General features: G+C 37.4%; 1 protein-coding gene across 1 annotated transcript in view; it reads left to right on the top strand.

Annotated features, from left to right (window-relative positions):
* MMP16 (matrix metallopeptidase 16) overlaps nucleotides 1-16987 on the top strand; it is a 182384-nt gene that overhangs the window by 76622 nt on the left and 88775 nt on the right. The window contains exon 2 of the mRNA XM_075705269.1: nucleotides 11482-11630. Coding sequence (XP_075561384.1) covers nucleotides 11482-11630 — 149 coding nt within the window. The remainder of the gene's footprint in view (nucleotides 1-11481; nucleotides 11631-16987) is intronic.

The raw sequence follows: 16987 nt of genomic DNA, 5'->3' as shown, positions 1-16987 counted from the left end.
TCTCCCTGGGAAGTGACAAACTGACGCTACCTGTAGATTTTATGTACTCATAAAATCCATGTTCATCTCCTATCTACAAATTTCTGCAGGAAAACATGAATCAGATTTTTCAAAGAGCTATTATAGTACTGAAAATATCATAACTCTTATACCAGCTTGATTGTAAAAAAGAAGGATTTCTAAAATATGGGATGATATCCAGCAAGGAAGAACATCATCTTAAATTTTACATCTTATATAACTGACTTTGAAAAGCAGAAGACAGAAAAAAAGATATTTTCAATTTAAAAGTGGGTTTAGTATCAATTTATATTTAAAAACTCTTTTGACCATGGGAAACAACATAGTGTGCCATAAAAGCTTGTATTGCAAGTAGTAGTGACATCATTAATTGCTGAAAAGGCATAGAAAGGGAAAAAGTAGAAGTAACATTCAACAAAATAAAGGAATTATCTGATTCAGTTAAGTACCTCCTGTTTCCACTGAAGGCAACTTCGCTGTTGACTTTAGCATAGCCAGTTGTTTTTTCACAGACACAGGCTTTCAAACACTGCTTATGTGTAGTACAGTATGAATTTACATGCAATGTTATCTGTAAAGGTGTAGCAAAAAAACCTATGAAGTATAAATCCACAAAAGATATGCAATGTGTTCATGTCTATTCTTTTGCTTTAATGCAAGTTTAGATTAATCCATAATATAAGAATATTCACGATATTGATATCTATACAGGAAATATTTGCATTGGTATTTAATGGATGTGTTTATGATTCAAAATATTATGTTTCTTATGTCTATAAAATAAGAAAAAGCTATTATAATGAAGAAAATTAAATATCAGTGATATGAAGGAAAAAAGTTTGGCCAAGTCACATTTCCTGTAGATTTTTAATTTGCAGTTCATCTACTTCACTGACGTAAACTTAAAACTGTATAAACTATAATAGTAAAGTTATTTTATATAGTGGATTCAAATATCAAGTGTCAGATATAGTTTGCATAATCATTTCCCCAAAGGAGCTTTGTAGCTTGACCTTTTGATTTTATTACAATGGACTGCCTTCCCACAAGCCTTTTTAAAGTAGCACAACACCATCTGTTGGTACATTATGTATTTATGTTTTTCCTATGTAAATGTCTTCGAACAAGAACAAAGTTTTAGTACTTTTATTAAGATAATTTGAAATAACCTATTGGGACATATAAAAAAGGTCAGTGCTGATTAATGTATCTTTCGTTAATACACTGTTGGTATTTTTTTTTTTTTTTACATGGCAGCATATAATTTATGATTGTGCCATAGAAGACATACCAAATAACCAAGATTTTTTACACTAGTGTTATAGTAGTATACAGTTTGTATTTGTCTGATGTAGCTGCTGCTGCTAATGATTTTACAGTCTATGAAGAAAAATCCTACGTTATTGTTAAATTTTACTGATATGAATGCCTCTCTCTTGAAATATATGATTGACTGCAATGATATTCTCACAGCCCAAAAATGTCTATGGCCATTTCCAGCTAGTGCCAACCTCTTCAAGACTTTGCTGCTTGTAGGAGGGTGATGGAAGTAGTGAAGCAGTCCTTATGAATTCATGATGAAATGCATTGCTTTGGTTGTTTAGCATATGTATGTGAGGGGAGATAGGCCTTTCTCTTGTGGAATCTAAAACAGAAAAAATGAAAGTCCAAGCAAGTTCTAAACTGTAGGATCTAAGCAGCAAACTGTTTCCCTGGTTGGTGTTCATTTCTCTGCTTGCTTTTAGAAATAGTGAAATAGAAGAAACAACTCTGCACTAAAATACTGTGAAGATAAGCATAGTCAAAATAATGCCAGCAATATACAGATGGATTAGACCAAAATAATCAGCTTGCAGGTGAGGTATTGCAAAGCTATAGGCATCGAAGATGCTAATACCAAGGCAATAACAAGGTGGGGTAATCTTCTGGAGTGTGATTAATGAGTCACTTTGAACTCCTTGATATATCACTAAACAACAGTTGCATTTACATAGTGTTTTATATGTTCCAAGCCCTGTCTGGATTCTTGCAACTCTGTACTGAGGAAAGTTCGAAAGCATCACTCATTCTTATTTTTACTACCACTAATGCCGGCTGATTTTCCCAGGAACACCTAATGGGCCTGTGGCTCAACCAAGATTGTTGTGACTCCAGCCTCACCGTTTTTGATATATGCCAATCACCTTGATCTGGCTAGTGGTGTTCTGGGATCCAGGCATCTGAATGAACTCCACAGTTCCATATAACAAGCCGTAGAAAACAGTAAAAGAAAGAGAAAAATCTAAACCCAGCAAAGATCAAGGATATTCCAGGTAGGAACACATGAGTAACCTCTCAGAAGATACACAGAGAGGAAGAGAAAGAGGAAAAAAAAGTAAAAGGTTAAATAAATAAAATGAGTCTTATAGGGACTGGAGGTTATGGAATCTTGTGGGCAATCTCCATACCCCACAATATGATGGTAGTCAAAGAAGTAGACCACAATTCTTGCAAAATGTGTACCAGAAGCCAAACTGCTTAGTTATCAGTCAAAAAGTTGCAAAATTACACCCAAGTTCTTCCTTAGTTTGAGATCTGTAAACAAAATGTGTTATTTAATAGGTATTGTAGAAAGAGAGCTCCACGGAGGATTAACTTCCTGGGACTTATTTTCATCTTTGAACATGAGGACTTCTTTTCCCTAATCTTGCAACACTCTGCTAGATAGGTTGCTATCTCCAGGACTGTCTCCTCAATTTTTTTTTTTTTTTAATGATTATGGATGACTACTAAGAATTACTCATTATTTTTTCTACTTGTTTAAAAGATTAAATTACTCAATACCCCTTGTACATAGGATTTTTTCATCTCTCCTTCCTATAAACTGTTCATTTCACATTGAACTAGATAGTGCCTGTTTCTGATGAAGGATTTGACTCTCATTCTTAGTTTGTTTAGCGTAGCACAATGGGACTGTTGCTTCTTATAGCAAACTACCTGACTCCTACTGCATAAATACTAATAATCAGTGTTCCGATGTTCATATTTCCTGCTTCTCTGCCAGTCCCTTTTTTGTCCTCATGTTAGAAGCAGTGTCAATGCCTTATAAGCCAAAGGTAAGAGGGTCTATGAAATACACTGGCTGTTTAGGAGTTTAAGTATGTAGGCATGTTTTCCCTCCTAGATGACTACTGTTCTTCCTGTCTTGGACATCTTGGAATGACACTGGGTACAAGTATATGAGTTATAATATCAAATGAAGTCTCCCCTTCTCCATGAGAAGAGTGTCTATCTAAGAAAATTGGTCACTATAAACATAATATGCAAGGAGTATATGCTTAGCCAAAGTTAGCAGTCTTCTGTTTCAAACCAAAGTTTTGCAATGAAGTCAACTAAACATTCTGTTAGAATTGCTAATTTAAATCAGCCAGCCTGAGGGCATATTCCTGCAAGCACCTATGCACCTTTCTATGTGTGAGCTAAAATAAACATGAACTTCAGTTTGAGAGTAGTGTACACAGTAGAAGAATCTATTTTTTTGTTTGACCATATGAGAATTAGTCTGGAGTAATTTTAGAGTAATTATTACAACAGACCTTGATGGTAATCACTATAAAAATATCAGTAGTGACTTACCTGGATTTCCAGTTCCTCAGGGACTTTTCCTTGGTTTGAGCCTGTATGAGCAGGATTCTACAAGTCTTCAGGATGTTACGATTTTGGGAGCTTCAGTCTAGAATTGCAGAATCACACAGAATGGCTGAGGTTCAAAGGGACCTTTGGAGGTCATCTGGTCCAACCCCTTCCTCAAGCAGGGCCACCTAGACCAGGCTGCCAAGGACCATGTCTAGATGGCTTTTAAATATCTCCAAGAATGGAGACTCCACTACATCTCTGGGCAATCTGTGCCAGTGTTCAACCACCCTCACAGTGAAAAAGTGTTTCCTTATGCTGAGAGGGAACCTCCTGTGTTTCAGTTTGTGCCCATTGCCTCTGGTCCTGTCACTGGGCACTGCTGAAAAGAGCCTGGCTCCATCTTCTCTACTCCCTCCCTTCAGACATTTGTTTACATAGATAAGATCCCCCCAGAGCCTTCTATTCTCTAGGCTGAACAGTCCCAGCTCACTCAGTCTTTCCTCATAGGAGAAATGCTCCAATCCCTTAATCATCTTCATGGCCCTGGAAGGTTTTTTTTTTTTTAGTGAAGCAGTCATGACTTATCCAGCCAGATTATTCAACACAGCATCCTTATCCCTGCAGAACGCTTCATATTTTCCTAGAAGCTATAGAAATTCTAGTAAGACATAAGGACAGTGTCCCCTAACATGCACTCTATGATTGAGTGTTTACATCTACTAGAACTGTTAGTTTTATTTGTGGAAGTGTTTCTACTGGTCTGGGTCCATGCCAGACATCTCCAGAGATTTCTGTTAGTCACTGGAGAAAATTTCCCTGAGCAACTAACAAATAAGGTCCACATTCTGAGTCAGTTATAAATGTGCATACTGTTACAGGGAATGATCAAGGTACAGAGAGTTTCTTTCCAGGGCAAGGATTTGTGTCATAGTTGTTATAACACTAACCCACTCTTGGTACAGACACTCAGTAGTAGTAGTGAATGAACAATGTATCTCCTGCCTTTGGAGCTGGGTAGTATCTGATCCCTCTTGCAAGTGTCTTTCAGAGTCTTTCAAGCACAGTGTTACGTCTGCCACTTACTGGTAGGTCCCCACCTGCCTGGGATCTGCAAATGGCTCTGTCGTGGTGCTCCTGGCTGCTCTTTTATGCCTTCCACTTCTGCTGTTCTCAAGCTACATTGTTTTTTCCATGCACAAGTGTGGCAGTAAAGTAAAGGATTTAGAATATTTAAACTGAATTTGAATTATAAATGAGAAGAAATCAGCAAACAGTTTTAAATATATTTTGCCTTTTTACATTTGCCACTCCTTGGACTTTGAGTTTGATTCAAGTCAATAACCAGGCAGAGCTGCTGGCCTTGGGCTGCAGTCTTCATTCTTGCAATGGAGTTACCTCTCACTGGGAGCAGGAGCTCCCTTTTAAAATTATCTCAGTCACCATACACTTGTGGGGGGAAATTCCAGACTCTGTCCGCTCTCTCCTGACTTCTTGTAGGAAGAGATGTACAAGATCATGTGTTAGTAAATCTGGTTTTGTACTACCTGAGACTTATATATGTTCAGTTCACATCCATTTTGTAGCCAGAACACAGAAAAAACTAAGTGTATACATACTAGAACAGTGGAGATGCCTCAACTAATTTTGAACTACCTAGCTGCAGCAACACTGAACTCAGTGAGGCCAAATTTATTCTCTTCTTTGGCCCACTATGAGCTCAACTCTACTACTTCTAGTACTGCATCTAAGTATTTACTATAGCGCGGTCCACAACCTAGACATCCCACAGACTTTTCTGAATTGTTAAGTCCTTGTTACAAATTCTGTAATCCACAATAAAGATTACCATCATTAAATGTGTCTAAGACTATGCCAGTACCACATCTAAATTGTTTTTTGGGGGATTGTCACAGAAATTCACAAGAAAAGAAGCTGGTTACTTTCTAGTTTAGGTCATTGGGGAACTAAATTTTGCAAGTTGGTATTCTGACTTTTTCTTTTTGGCATGTTCTTAATGACAAACAAGATAGTTGCTTGGTCTAAAGATGATTCCTTCTATTTAAGATCTTTTCCACCCCTCTATACAATTTCCAGGAAGTGGATTTGCTTGTGAGCTTCAAGCCATTCCAGACTAATGTATTCTGAACATGCAGACACTTTTTTAGCTGCTAAGGATTAGTTATGTCAAATTACAACCATTGGTAGCAAACCAATCATAACCATTAAGATACTGTATTATCTATCGTAATTCTTATTCTTATTTTGTAGACATTTCTGATAGACTAGGCTAGCCTCTCCTAGACTGTATGTTCTTGTTATACGCTTCTTTTTGGAAGTATTTTTCTCACTAAAAAGATACCATACACAATATACCCTTTCTGCAAATTCACATCAGTGTCTTCTGTTAAAAAAAGAAAACACCACCAATGAGGAACTGGTGGCTTCAGAGATACGAGGTAGGGAAAACAGCAGAATATTCCTGATAATGCTCTGTGTAAACACTTCTATCTGTCTCTGTCTATCTGGCTATCAAGTTGTCACTGAAAAGTCAGTTATTAGCTGCAAGAGTTAGGTCTGTAATTAAAACACACCATTAGCCATGATTAATTGGCCTAAGTGGAGAAATGACCTGGTCATATGGATACTAATTCTGGAGTTAGCTTATTTATCCATACCATAGTAAAAACCTTCAATCTCTTTTCAAAATGACATCAGCACTTGAACTGCTAAATCCTCTGGTGATCAGTGTAAGTTAGATTCTCAAATGCAGACTTTTTGAAAATATAAATCTCCTGTATTACTCAGATATTTTAAATCATTTCACTTATAGTGTCTTTGGTGGAAGTGTATTAAAAAAACAAAAGTCAAAATATTTTGATATTATGAAATCTCAGTTTTACTCAGTACAGACAGGAATTTTGTTTGCATGATAAAATCTAAAAAAGGAACAGGAATACATGAATGATAATGATATGCAGCTGCACTACTGAAGGTGTTTATGAAATTGTTTTGATCTGTGCTTTATTAGACTGTTTGATTTAGTGAGCTTTCAGGTTCATAGAACATAATTGTGCTGTAGCTTATACTATGTACTGTTGTTCAGGAACATTAATAATTTGTTGATAAGTCTCTTCTATCTTAGAAATCAGTAAGCTCTCTGAAACTCCAGTTATCTTCATTATATTCTTGTTTAATCTTCAATGATGATATATGGTTTTTCTTTGTTCTTAGTAACAGTTTGGTGTCAACGTACTGTTTTTAAGAGCACACTTTCTTCCCAAACTAGAAAAGATTTGAGTGATTGTAGTCCATTGGGTATTTAATACACTTTAAGTTAGCCCATGCTTTATCCTTTAGAGGAGACAAACATACAGCCATGTGCCAAAGTGCTCTCTATTCCATAGCCAGATGATCCGTATAGCATAGCATTAGTAGCACTTGCAAACTAAAATGAAAAGATCTTTCATCATGGCAGAAAACCCTCCAAACCTTAGGCACCTAGTCAGTGACATCCAAAATCTGGAAGGTGATACAGCTTGTGTGCTGAGCACTTACAGGTTCCATGGACTCCTGCAGAAGTGGCATGTCCCCAACAAACTCCTAGCATCTCTACAACTTTCATCACAAATGGATTCTGTTTATCTTTTTCCTTACAATTATGAAAAGAGAAGGTGGAATTATGGTGAAAGAATTTTTCTGGTGGAAAAAGTGTGTGTAAAGTGTGGTTTTATAAGTTTAAAATGTATAGATATATGGGACATAAGCCTTGAAGTTCAATTAGAAAAAATAATTTTAGGCTTTTTTTTTTTCCCGAGAAAATGAAGAGTTTGAGTGACCATGTTCTTCTGAATTACTGCTAAAAATTCAGCTAAACTCCAGTGTTTTTTAATAGGCTAACAATGGGGAAAAAACATACAGATCTAGTCCAAGCAGATGCTTAGTCAAGGTAGATTTTAGCTTCTAGTTTCCTGGAGGTTAATATGGACAATGAAATAAGATTAAACAAAAGAGGTTTCTTTAGTTTATTTAAAAAAGATTAGAAAGAGTGACTCACATAAGAGAGTTCAAATACATAAAAGGCTGCTGCAGAGGGGAAAGGAATAATCGGTTCCCCTCACCCGTAGCAGGTAAAATGAGAAGTTACAGGCTTAAATTATAATAAGAGAGATTCAACTTTAAGGCAAACTTCACAGCAGTAGGATAGTAAAGAGCTGTAATAGAGAGGGAAGTGGTGCAACCCATTGTCTTCCAGCTGCGTTTTTCTGTGGTTATCATGAGAGGTTACCATGGCTTTCATATTGCTGCAGGACAAGAAAGTCCTGCCCAAAAACTTCACTTGAAGTAACAGTATTTTATCTTCCTAAACTGTATAAAGGAATGGGACATATCATTGATTTTGGAGTCTGTGCAAAGGGTCTCTGTTGGCATCCCAGATATTACATGTTAGATGGATCTACTTCATTATTTTCTTGTTCCAAAACATCTAGATGAGTTCCTCAGGATGATAGATGGCTTGCCAATGCTGCATTGTCATTGCTGAAGTACATTAAGGCAGAGAGACATCTAATTTCAGTAGAGGGGGAGGTCATAACTTCTTTAATAGTTTGCCTCAAAAATACAAAACTGTGAGAAAATTGTTTTCCTTTGTTCTCCTGCTGTGTCTGCCTCATTCTGTTTCTTTTCTTCTTTGTTGTTTTACCCACCTATATATTTTGAACTTAATTTTAAAGTTAAGCTTCTCCTCCATATTTCCCAGCATTTGGACTATAGAATCTGAGGGGCCTAATAGAATCTGAGGGGCATACTTCAAGTATCTGGTAGACTGGGCCAAGGTCTTTCAAAATTTCTTAATAGAAAATCGAGGAATCTGAGGAATGCAACAGGAAACAGATTTTTTATTCTTATCTTGTTTCATGATCCTTTCTCGCAAGTACAGAACACTAGCAGCATTTAGTACTACTAAATGCTACTCACTCTCAAGCATTCTCCAGTTATTAGTCTTGGAGGTAAATTTGTCTGAATTTTCAAAAAAAGAAACTTGCTTTCAGAGTGTCATCTGACTTTCCGGTATGTTGGCTGTATCTTCTAGTTGCTCTTTTGAAGACTGAGGGAAGACCCAAGTGGTCTACTTCCTTTGTTCAATGATAGGGAGTGACTATCACACATACAGTATTTAACTTGTATTTAAGTCTTTTTAAAAGGGGAAAGGCTACACTGTCCTCTCCTGTTGTTTCTGAGCCACCTCTCTTTTCCTTTTCTGTGTCTGCAGTGGCACTCTGCTAGATTCTAGTTGGTCCTCTCTACTCCACTTCTTCCATGAGTAGTACTCCCCAAGGTATTTTTTCTGTCTCTCTTTTTATAGCTTTTCTAATTCAGATATCTGAAGGTTTAGCTCCTGGCAAATTTGGTTACTTGTAACCCCACATTTCTGTCTCCTTCCGTTATGCCACAGTGAGGATGGTTTCGAGTGGTGATAGGTGGCCTCACAAGCCTACCAAGCACTTTTGTGTGCCCTTAGCACCTGAAAGAGAGCTTAATTAAAAGCCCTGCTCTGTGTCTGCATACCAAATTCATGCTGAGAAGGTGGCGAGAAGGTGGCAAGAATGTGGCACCATTTTAGACAACAGTGACATGCTGTTCAGAATTATTTTTCTTCCCTGACCGATCATTTGTTTTAATATCACTGACTTGAGAAGAGGAATCTCAAAATTGCCCTATTCTTAAATATACTAATTGTAAATATTAATGCAAAGGGGCTCTACACACTGCATTGAAATCAACCCACTCTGTGTCAAACTTCTTTCTTACTTCCATCGTCTTTTTTCCCCATATTGTATTGCTCTTGCCAACCTTCCAGCTCTAGCTGGCCTTTCAGAGTTCTCTTCCAATAATGGAGGGCAAAACAGACTTCCTGTGCAAAGCAACACATAAACTAAATTATTTGTGTGATGACCCAAATCTAGCACAAACTTAGTGTTCACAAGCTCACCCTTGAAGCTGAAAAGTGCAAGAAGTCAGGAGTATGTAAGGTTGGATGTAGGTACTGATTGTAGCAATTCATTTATACTGGAAATAAAAGCATCTTCCTATATATTAAACAAAATTTTGTTCTTATTCTGAATAGCTCCTGTATATAGAGATAGCATGAAGGTGAAAGAGGTTAGGGTGGGTCTTAATCTTGTCTGTACTCTATCTCCCTGTTGTGTGGAGCTCACAAACATTGTTGGGATTGTGTCTGAACTGCACTATGGGAAGGTAAACCTGTTTAAATTAGAAATATCTGAGCTCATAGCCTGAAGATTTCCCCTACCTTTAGTGCCAGTTTGATCTTTTATTTAGACTGAGACAATATTTACCTATAATACACATTCAGTGTTAGTAAAGTGAACCATAGCAATGAGTTCATCCATCTTGAGGTTCTTCACTGGGTCCATAAAAGAGTGGAGTGCACCACCAACATGGTTAACCTGCTGTGGAACTGAATTGGGTGGACTCTGCAAGCTAAACCTAAGGCTGAAAATTGCAGACTACACAGTTTGGTGTTAGGCTGTGTATAAACAGTGTGTATAAACAGATAAAAACCCCAGAAGTGTTGTATGAGGCAGACAGAGCCCACAACACACTATAAGGGGAGAGTGGGTGGATAACATTCATTAATGTAATGATTCAGAATCTGTGAACTAGGATGTGATACGTTTGAAAGAGGTGGCTGAACCAATTTTTTTTTTTTGTTTATCCATTCATTTTTTTGAACAGAACAGAAGATCAGATTTATGGAGTCACAAGTACTTTGTTACTCGGGAGAGTGAAGCTGCAACAATACAATTTAACTGTGTCTTGTAGATTGGCAATATATGTACCTTTCATTCCAGTGAGCAGTTCCAGTCCTTAGAAGAGAAGCTAAGACATTTTTAAAGATGTATCGGTGCTCTCATTGCCTCGAAAGTCTTACGCTGTGCTTTGTATAGGCTAGATTTTGAGAATGCTTAGAAACATTAAGATAACCGCAGCTACTTGTTTATGAAACATTGCCTCAAGAGGACAGCATGTTTCAGAGGTTTTTTCCAGGTGTTCTTAAGATATTGGCTTTAATCCATAAAGCTTTCTGTTATTTGGACCATGCCTTCTCCCCCTCACTTGTACACAATTAAGAGCATAAACAGTTGGCATTATATCCATCTTGATTTAAAAAGGAAGATCCTCTTATCAGGGAGTTTCCCGTAAGTGGGGACAGACTCTGCTACTTCACTACCTGCTGTCCACCTGCTTTGCCTATAAGTATGCGATTCTGCTATTCTTCTCAGAAAGCTGAATGTCCCCCCACCCTCTCTTTCGTATTCTTTGAGAGATGACAACAATATAGTGTAACTGTGTGATAGCTATTGTAGACTTATTCTTGTAGTTGGTGAATGTTGTTATGTTCCCTGTGGACAGTCAATTATATGCGGCATATATTGTAGATTTTACATTTTCTCTGCTTTAAAAATTTCTTGAAGTGCCTAGAGCCAGGGTCAGGTGCTTAAGTTGTAACTTCAAATAAATAAATACATTAAATAAATAATTGTGAAGCAAGCAGTTTCAGACAACAGAGAGTGCTGGCTCCTGGGTAGAAAACACTGTAAGTCTTAAACCAGCAGAATCTTTAATAAAGGAGATGAAATAAAAGCTCCAAAGAATTTCTTCTCTGAAAAAACAAAACAAAACAAAACAAACCCAATCCCAAACTAAAAGGTTTTATGCTTGGTGAACTAGAAGTTTCATTATATATGGTACAGAACTAATTACTAGGGAGCATTTTATTTACCTCTAATTTCTATTTAATAGCCACTGCACTTGTCATTGCAGGTATGGTTACAAAAGTATGGCTACCTTCCACCAACTGACCCCCGAATGTCGGTGTTGCGCTCTGCCGAAACCATGCAATCAGCTATAGCTGCCATGCAGCAGTTCTATGGCATTAATATGACAGGAAAAGTGGACAGGAACACAATTGAGTAAGTAACCAGTACTGAACTGCTCTTGACTTTTCTGTTTCAAGCAGGGTAAAATAGAACTGGAAAAACTTTATAATACATGAAGCAGGGTGACCGGGACATCCAAATAGTGTTGCAGCTTCAGATGGGGATTTAAAATGTTTCTCTCTCTCCTTGCCTTTTTTTTTTTTTTTTTTTCATTTTCTGTATTTCATGGTAGCAGGTAGTCACCTGCCTAACTGCTGTCTGCCTCTGGGCATGCGATTGTAAAGAAAATGCTTCAGGGTTAACTAAAGAAAGGGCCAAAAGGTTATCAATGTGGAAGTGGAGAAACCTATTCAAAAATCGCAAGAATTCATTAAATGTTTCACAGTTGAAAGAGTCTTTTCTTACTGGAAAACCTTTAGTGTAAATTTCCTTATCGTCATTGAAAAAAATTTTAGCACACTCCACTGGCCCATTCATTTAATGTTTTCCAGTTACAAAAAAGCAGGTGTGGTCATTTTAACATGCAGTAAAATTTGATTAGTTTTGCATGCCCTTTGCGATTCTGAAGTTGTGTAAGGCTGGCAGCTTCTGATTTTACTGACAGACTGAAGACAGAGAAACTTTGGGAAACAGAGCTATTAAAAGACACTTCCAAACAACTCTATATTATGCCAAATTTAAAAAATGTGCCAGGAAAATGCAAAAAAAAGAAAAAAAGAAAAAAAGAGTATTAGCACACAATTAAGAAAATGTGTCTGGGATTAAGATTTGAAGTGCTTGTTGGACTCATTCCAGTTACAATGCAATAAAGGTCATCTTGTGATTTTACAAAAAGTTGCTTTACTTGAAAAGCAAAAAATAAAAAAATTGTACTGTCACTACATATCCAACATTTACTTTAGTGGAATATGTTTCTACTACTTCTCTAAAATGCTTTTGGGGGGGCAAAAAAAACCCTCCTTCTTTTCCCGTTTTCCAGCCCCAACCCAATGTGTTGTCATTCATTATTCTTTTTTGGTAAAGTAGCTGACATGAATGATTTTTCTATCATTCAGAGTTTAGGGAAGAGATTACCCAAAATGCTGGCAGGATTGGAAAAATCATTTTATTCCACTGGCACATGCATTATTGCATTGAAAATCAATAAAACAAAGCAGATTTTAGGGCGCCCCGAGGGGAGGTGAGCTGATCACACATCCCTCAGTTTAGAAATTTAAAGGACCTTGGAACATGCAGTGCAATATCAGTAAACGCCTTGTGAGAGAACCACTCTCAAAAGTATGTTTAGGATGCAATCTGCAGGGTGGAGAGGCTAGGCTTTTTATCCAGCTTCAGTGATTGATCCTTGAGGGGAGAGTGCTGCTATACTAGTCGCTAGTAGCCTACTAAAGACACATTAGTGACAGCTTTGTAAGAGGCAATATATTCACTAAAAGGGAAATAATCTGTTCACAGTTAGCAGTACAGAGAAAATAGAAAGTGGTAACCTAAGGAGAAGCAGAGGCCATCTCTTAGTTTAGTGTATCAGCTAGTGAGTTGGAAAAAAACAAACCAACCCAAAACTTGAATTGCAAAGGGAAGTGGTTTATGTTTGCTAAATTGGGCTTGTTGGCCAGCGTGTCAGCAAGGTTATCTTCACTTCTTCTGCTGTGTAAGAGACAAAGGAATCCATCTATGCAGAAGTCCACAGCATTAATTTTAGAATCTGGTCAATATTGAGTCTTCCAAATCTTTTGACGCATGATTTTCTTCTACACAGAAAGATATATTAAAGCATGGCAATTCTTAGGTACATATAACTCATGCTGGATGAATTCTGCATTTACTTACAATTTGGAGTTGCATTAACTTGAGTCAAGTTGGGAACAAAACTGTTTCTTAAAGACTTGTCACATATGCATTGGTGTTGAGAAAAAAAACCAAACTCATTAAACTAAACTGTGGCCTCAAGTTACCATCAATTAACACCACTGAATATTCTTGGGAGGTACGACTATGTAACAAAGGATATATTTTTTTTTCCAGTTGTTCATTTATGGCAGTATTTTGTCAATGTTTGAAATAATTTTCCATTTCATCTACACAGAAAGTATATATACTCTCTTTTGGCCGGAAATATGTGACAGTTTACCATTTGTTTCTCTGTGATTACTATGTTATAATCGCATACAATGCTGAGGTTACAAAATAAAGAGTACAGCAGAAACCTCATAAAAACAATATGTTCTCATCTTGTGCATGAGGATTTACCTGCTTCTCTAGCATGTCTTGAGAAGAGATTATGATGTGCCTCTTCATCTTCAGAAGGACAAACAATTAGAAGAAGTTATAGTAGCAACTTAATAGGAACCAACTTTGGGGATATTAACAGAGAAATTATGTCCTGCAGCAGCAGCATCAAAAGTCTCCTGGGGGGATTTTGTTGCTCTGAAAAGAAGATAATCCTTCAATGAGTATTTTGGTATGCATAAATATGAACAGTGTTCATCTTCCCCCTACTACTCACCATCCACTTTTTTTTGCTATATTGTTTAATTTGTTTCCCAAGTGAAAAGCATGATGCATGCTTATTGCTGGGGATAAGGAAGAGGGAGTGGTAGAAAGACACATCATTATAATGGCGTAAAAATATGAGGGACATTCTGAATACATAGAATCATAGAATCATAGAATCATAGAATGCTTTGGGTTGGAAGGCACCTTTAGACGTCATCTAGCCCAACCCCCCTGCCGTGAGCAGGGACAGCTTTAACCAGATCAGGTTGCTCAGAGCCCCGTCCAACCTGACCTTGAATGTTGCCAGGGATGGGGCCTCTACCACCGCTCTGGGCAACCTGTTCCAGTGCTTCACCACCCTCATTGTAAAAAACTTCTTTCTAATGTCTAATCTAATTCTATTCTTCTTTATTTTAAAACCATTACTCCTTGTCCTGTCACAACAGGCCTTATTAAAAAGATTCTCCCCATCCTTCCTATAAGCCCCCTTCAAGTACTGAAAGGCCACAATAAGGTCTCCTCGCAGCCTTCTCTTCTCCAGGCTGAACAACCCCAACTCTCTCAGCCTGTCCTTGTAGGAGAGGTGCTCCAGCCCTTGGATTATTTTTGTGGCCCTCCTCTGGACCCGCTCCAGCAGGTCCATGTCATTCTTGTGCTGAGGGCCCCAGAGCTGGACACAGTGCTCCAGGTGAGGTCTCACCAGAGCAGAGTAGAGGGGCAGAATCACCTCCCTTGACCTGCTAGCAATGCTTCTTTTGATGCAGGCCAGGACAGGGTTGGCGTTCTGGGCTGCAAGCACACGTTGTTGGCTCACGTCCAGCTGTTCATTCACCAGTACCCCCAAGTCCTTCTCTGCAGGGCTGCTCTCAATCCCTTCATCCCCCAGCCTGTATTGATATCGGGGGTTGCCCCTTCCCAGGTGCAGAACCTTGCACTTGGCCTTGTTGAACCTCATGAGGTTCACACAGGCCCACCTCTCCAGCTTGTCCAGGTAATGTATCCTGTATCATGACAATGTATCATGACAATGGCAAACCCAATGAAAATACTATCTGACGTTTGCATGGGGTGCCACACTATTTTCTGTGATTCATTTATATATTACCGAACACAATGATTCATTAAAAAGGATACTTCCAAAATGGACCCACTGTTGGCATCCTGGTCTTTCACATCCCTAAACCAAACATACTAAGTAGAAAAAGACTAGTTGTTGTCTTTTCTTAAAACTGCTATATGTGTTTATGTCCAAAGCATGGTTTGCAGTTTAAAGGGGTATGTTACAAACTTCTTGGTATACAGATAGAATGTGTATAGGATGCTGACTAAATCTATGTAATAGTAACAAAGCATTCATTTAATTTTAATCCTTTATAAATAAATAGCAAATGTACTTATTTGAATGCTCAGATGAGCTTCTAACCAAGTTTACTTCAAGGTTCCTAATTAAGATGTATGTAATCATACTTATGTGTGATCTCTGCTGTTTATGTATTAATTATCAGTCTCGGAGTAAGGGTGAACGGTAAATTTTGAGCTGTTGAAATCGACTCAGTGGTCTGTTTCATGAGTAAATGTTTTGTACAAAATCTATATGGAAGGTCTTGTACCCTCAGCAAACATCCAATGAGAAGCTTTGCAGACAAATCATCATCAGTAACAGGGCTGAAATACAGTATCTTATGCACTCTTTGACTCCTTCCTATTACTTAGAGGACTGTCAGTAAAAATCATGTAATAGCAGAGTACAGTAGGGAAGAGTAAAGATTTTAGAAAATATATCTATCTCTCCTCACAAGAAGTTTAAGGGTACCATTTCTCATTTTCTTAAATAAATATCTATAGTTTTTCTAACCACTAAGTCAAGCTGCACTAAGTCAAGTTGGACTCTCCCTTTTATTTTCCTTTTTTACTGTAACTCTGACAAAACAAACTGCAAAAGCCACCACCAACAAAAACATTATACAACCTAAGCAGCAGTTTTGATTAGGGGTAAACGAGGCGGGGCATTTAACCAAAGGTAGGGTTTTTTAATGTTTTGATTCCGTGTTAGACCAAAACTTTTTCCTGAAGGCTTAAGAAAGTGAGGAGACAGAAAGAGATTCTTCCTCTTAACCCCCGAGAACAAAATATGGTTAGGCAACTGGCTTGAGTTACGAGAAGTTCAGTTTCAGCACTCTCTCTGCTGGAAGAACATTACAGTTTTGCTGCATATTTTTATTTTAATCTTTTTCTGTGAGTCTAAACTGTTTTAATTCTCTTGACATAAATAGCTCCTCAAGATTCAAACTAATGGAGCTAAGAGAAGAATTTAATGTGACAGAGTCTACAGATAGAGTACATTAGTCACAATTAAGCCTCTTTATTGAGTACTGATAAAATATTAATTTTCAGGGGCTGCTGCGTAAAAGATTTCTACAAGTTCAGAAACAAACAGATGAAAGAGAGGCAAAGTTGTTATCAGTGTGCACCTTTTTTAAGTGAAAAATATTTATTTAAAAAAAATAATTAAAATTCAACAAGCAATCAAGAACATGGAAGACCTTGATCATGTACATTCTATGATTCTATGATTCTATGTTATGTTAAAAGCAGCTGTATTTGGAAGAAAATAGAAATGAATGTTTTATTTGTCAATTCCCCCCAGATAGAAGAGCCTATTACACACTAAGTATCCCCAAATGTCATGAGCATTAATGATTATTACTGATAGAAGTCTTCCTCCTAGTCAGTGTGAGAACAATTACTGTTCAGTTTAACATATTAAAAAAAAAGGAAAATTTATGTACCAGAAGTTGTTAACATTTTGCCTCATTTCTGTGCTAGAAAATACTGAACTCCAATGCCAACCATGTAATAATTTGTTTAAAATTCTGACTGATAAACTTAGCTCA

Source organism: Pelecanus crispus, chromosome 2 (genome assembly GCF_030463565.1).
Source record: "Pelecanus crispus isolate bPelCri1 chromosome 2, bPelCri1.pri, whole genome shotgun sequence".
In the NCBI taxonomy this organism is placed as follows: domain Eukaryota; kingdom Metazoa; phylum Chordata; class Aves; order Pelecaniformes; family Pelecanidae; genus Pelecanus; species Pelecanus crispus.
Note: the sequence above shows the minus strand (reverse complement) of the source record. Positions and strands in the feature narration are given on the sequence as shown.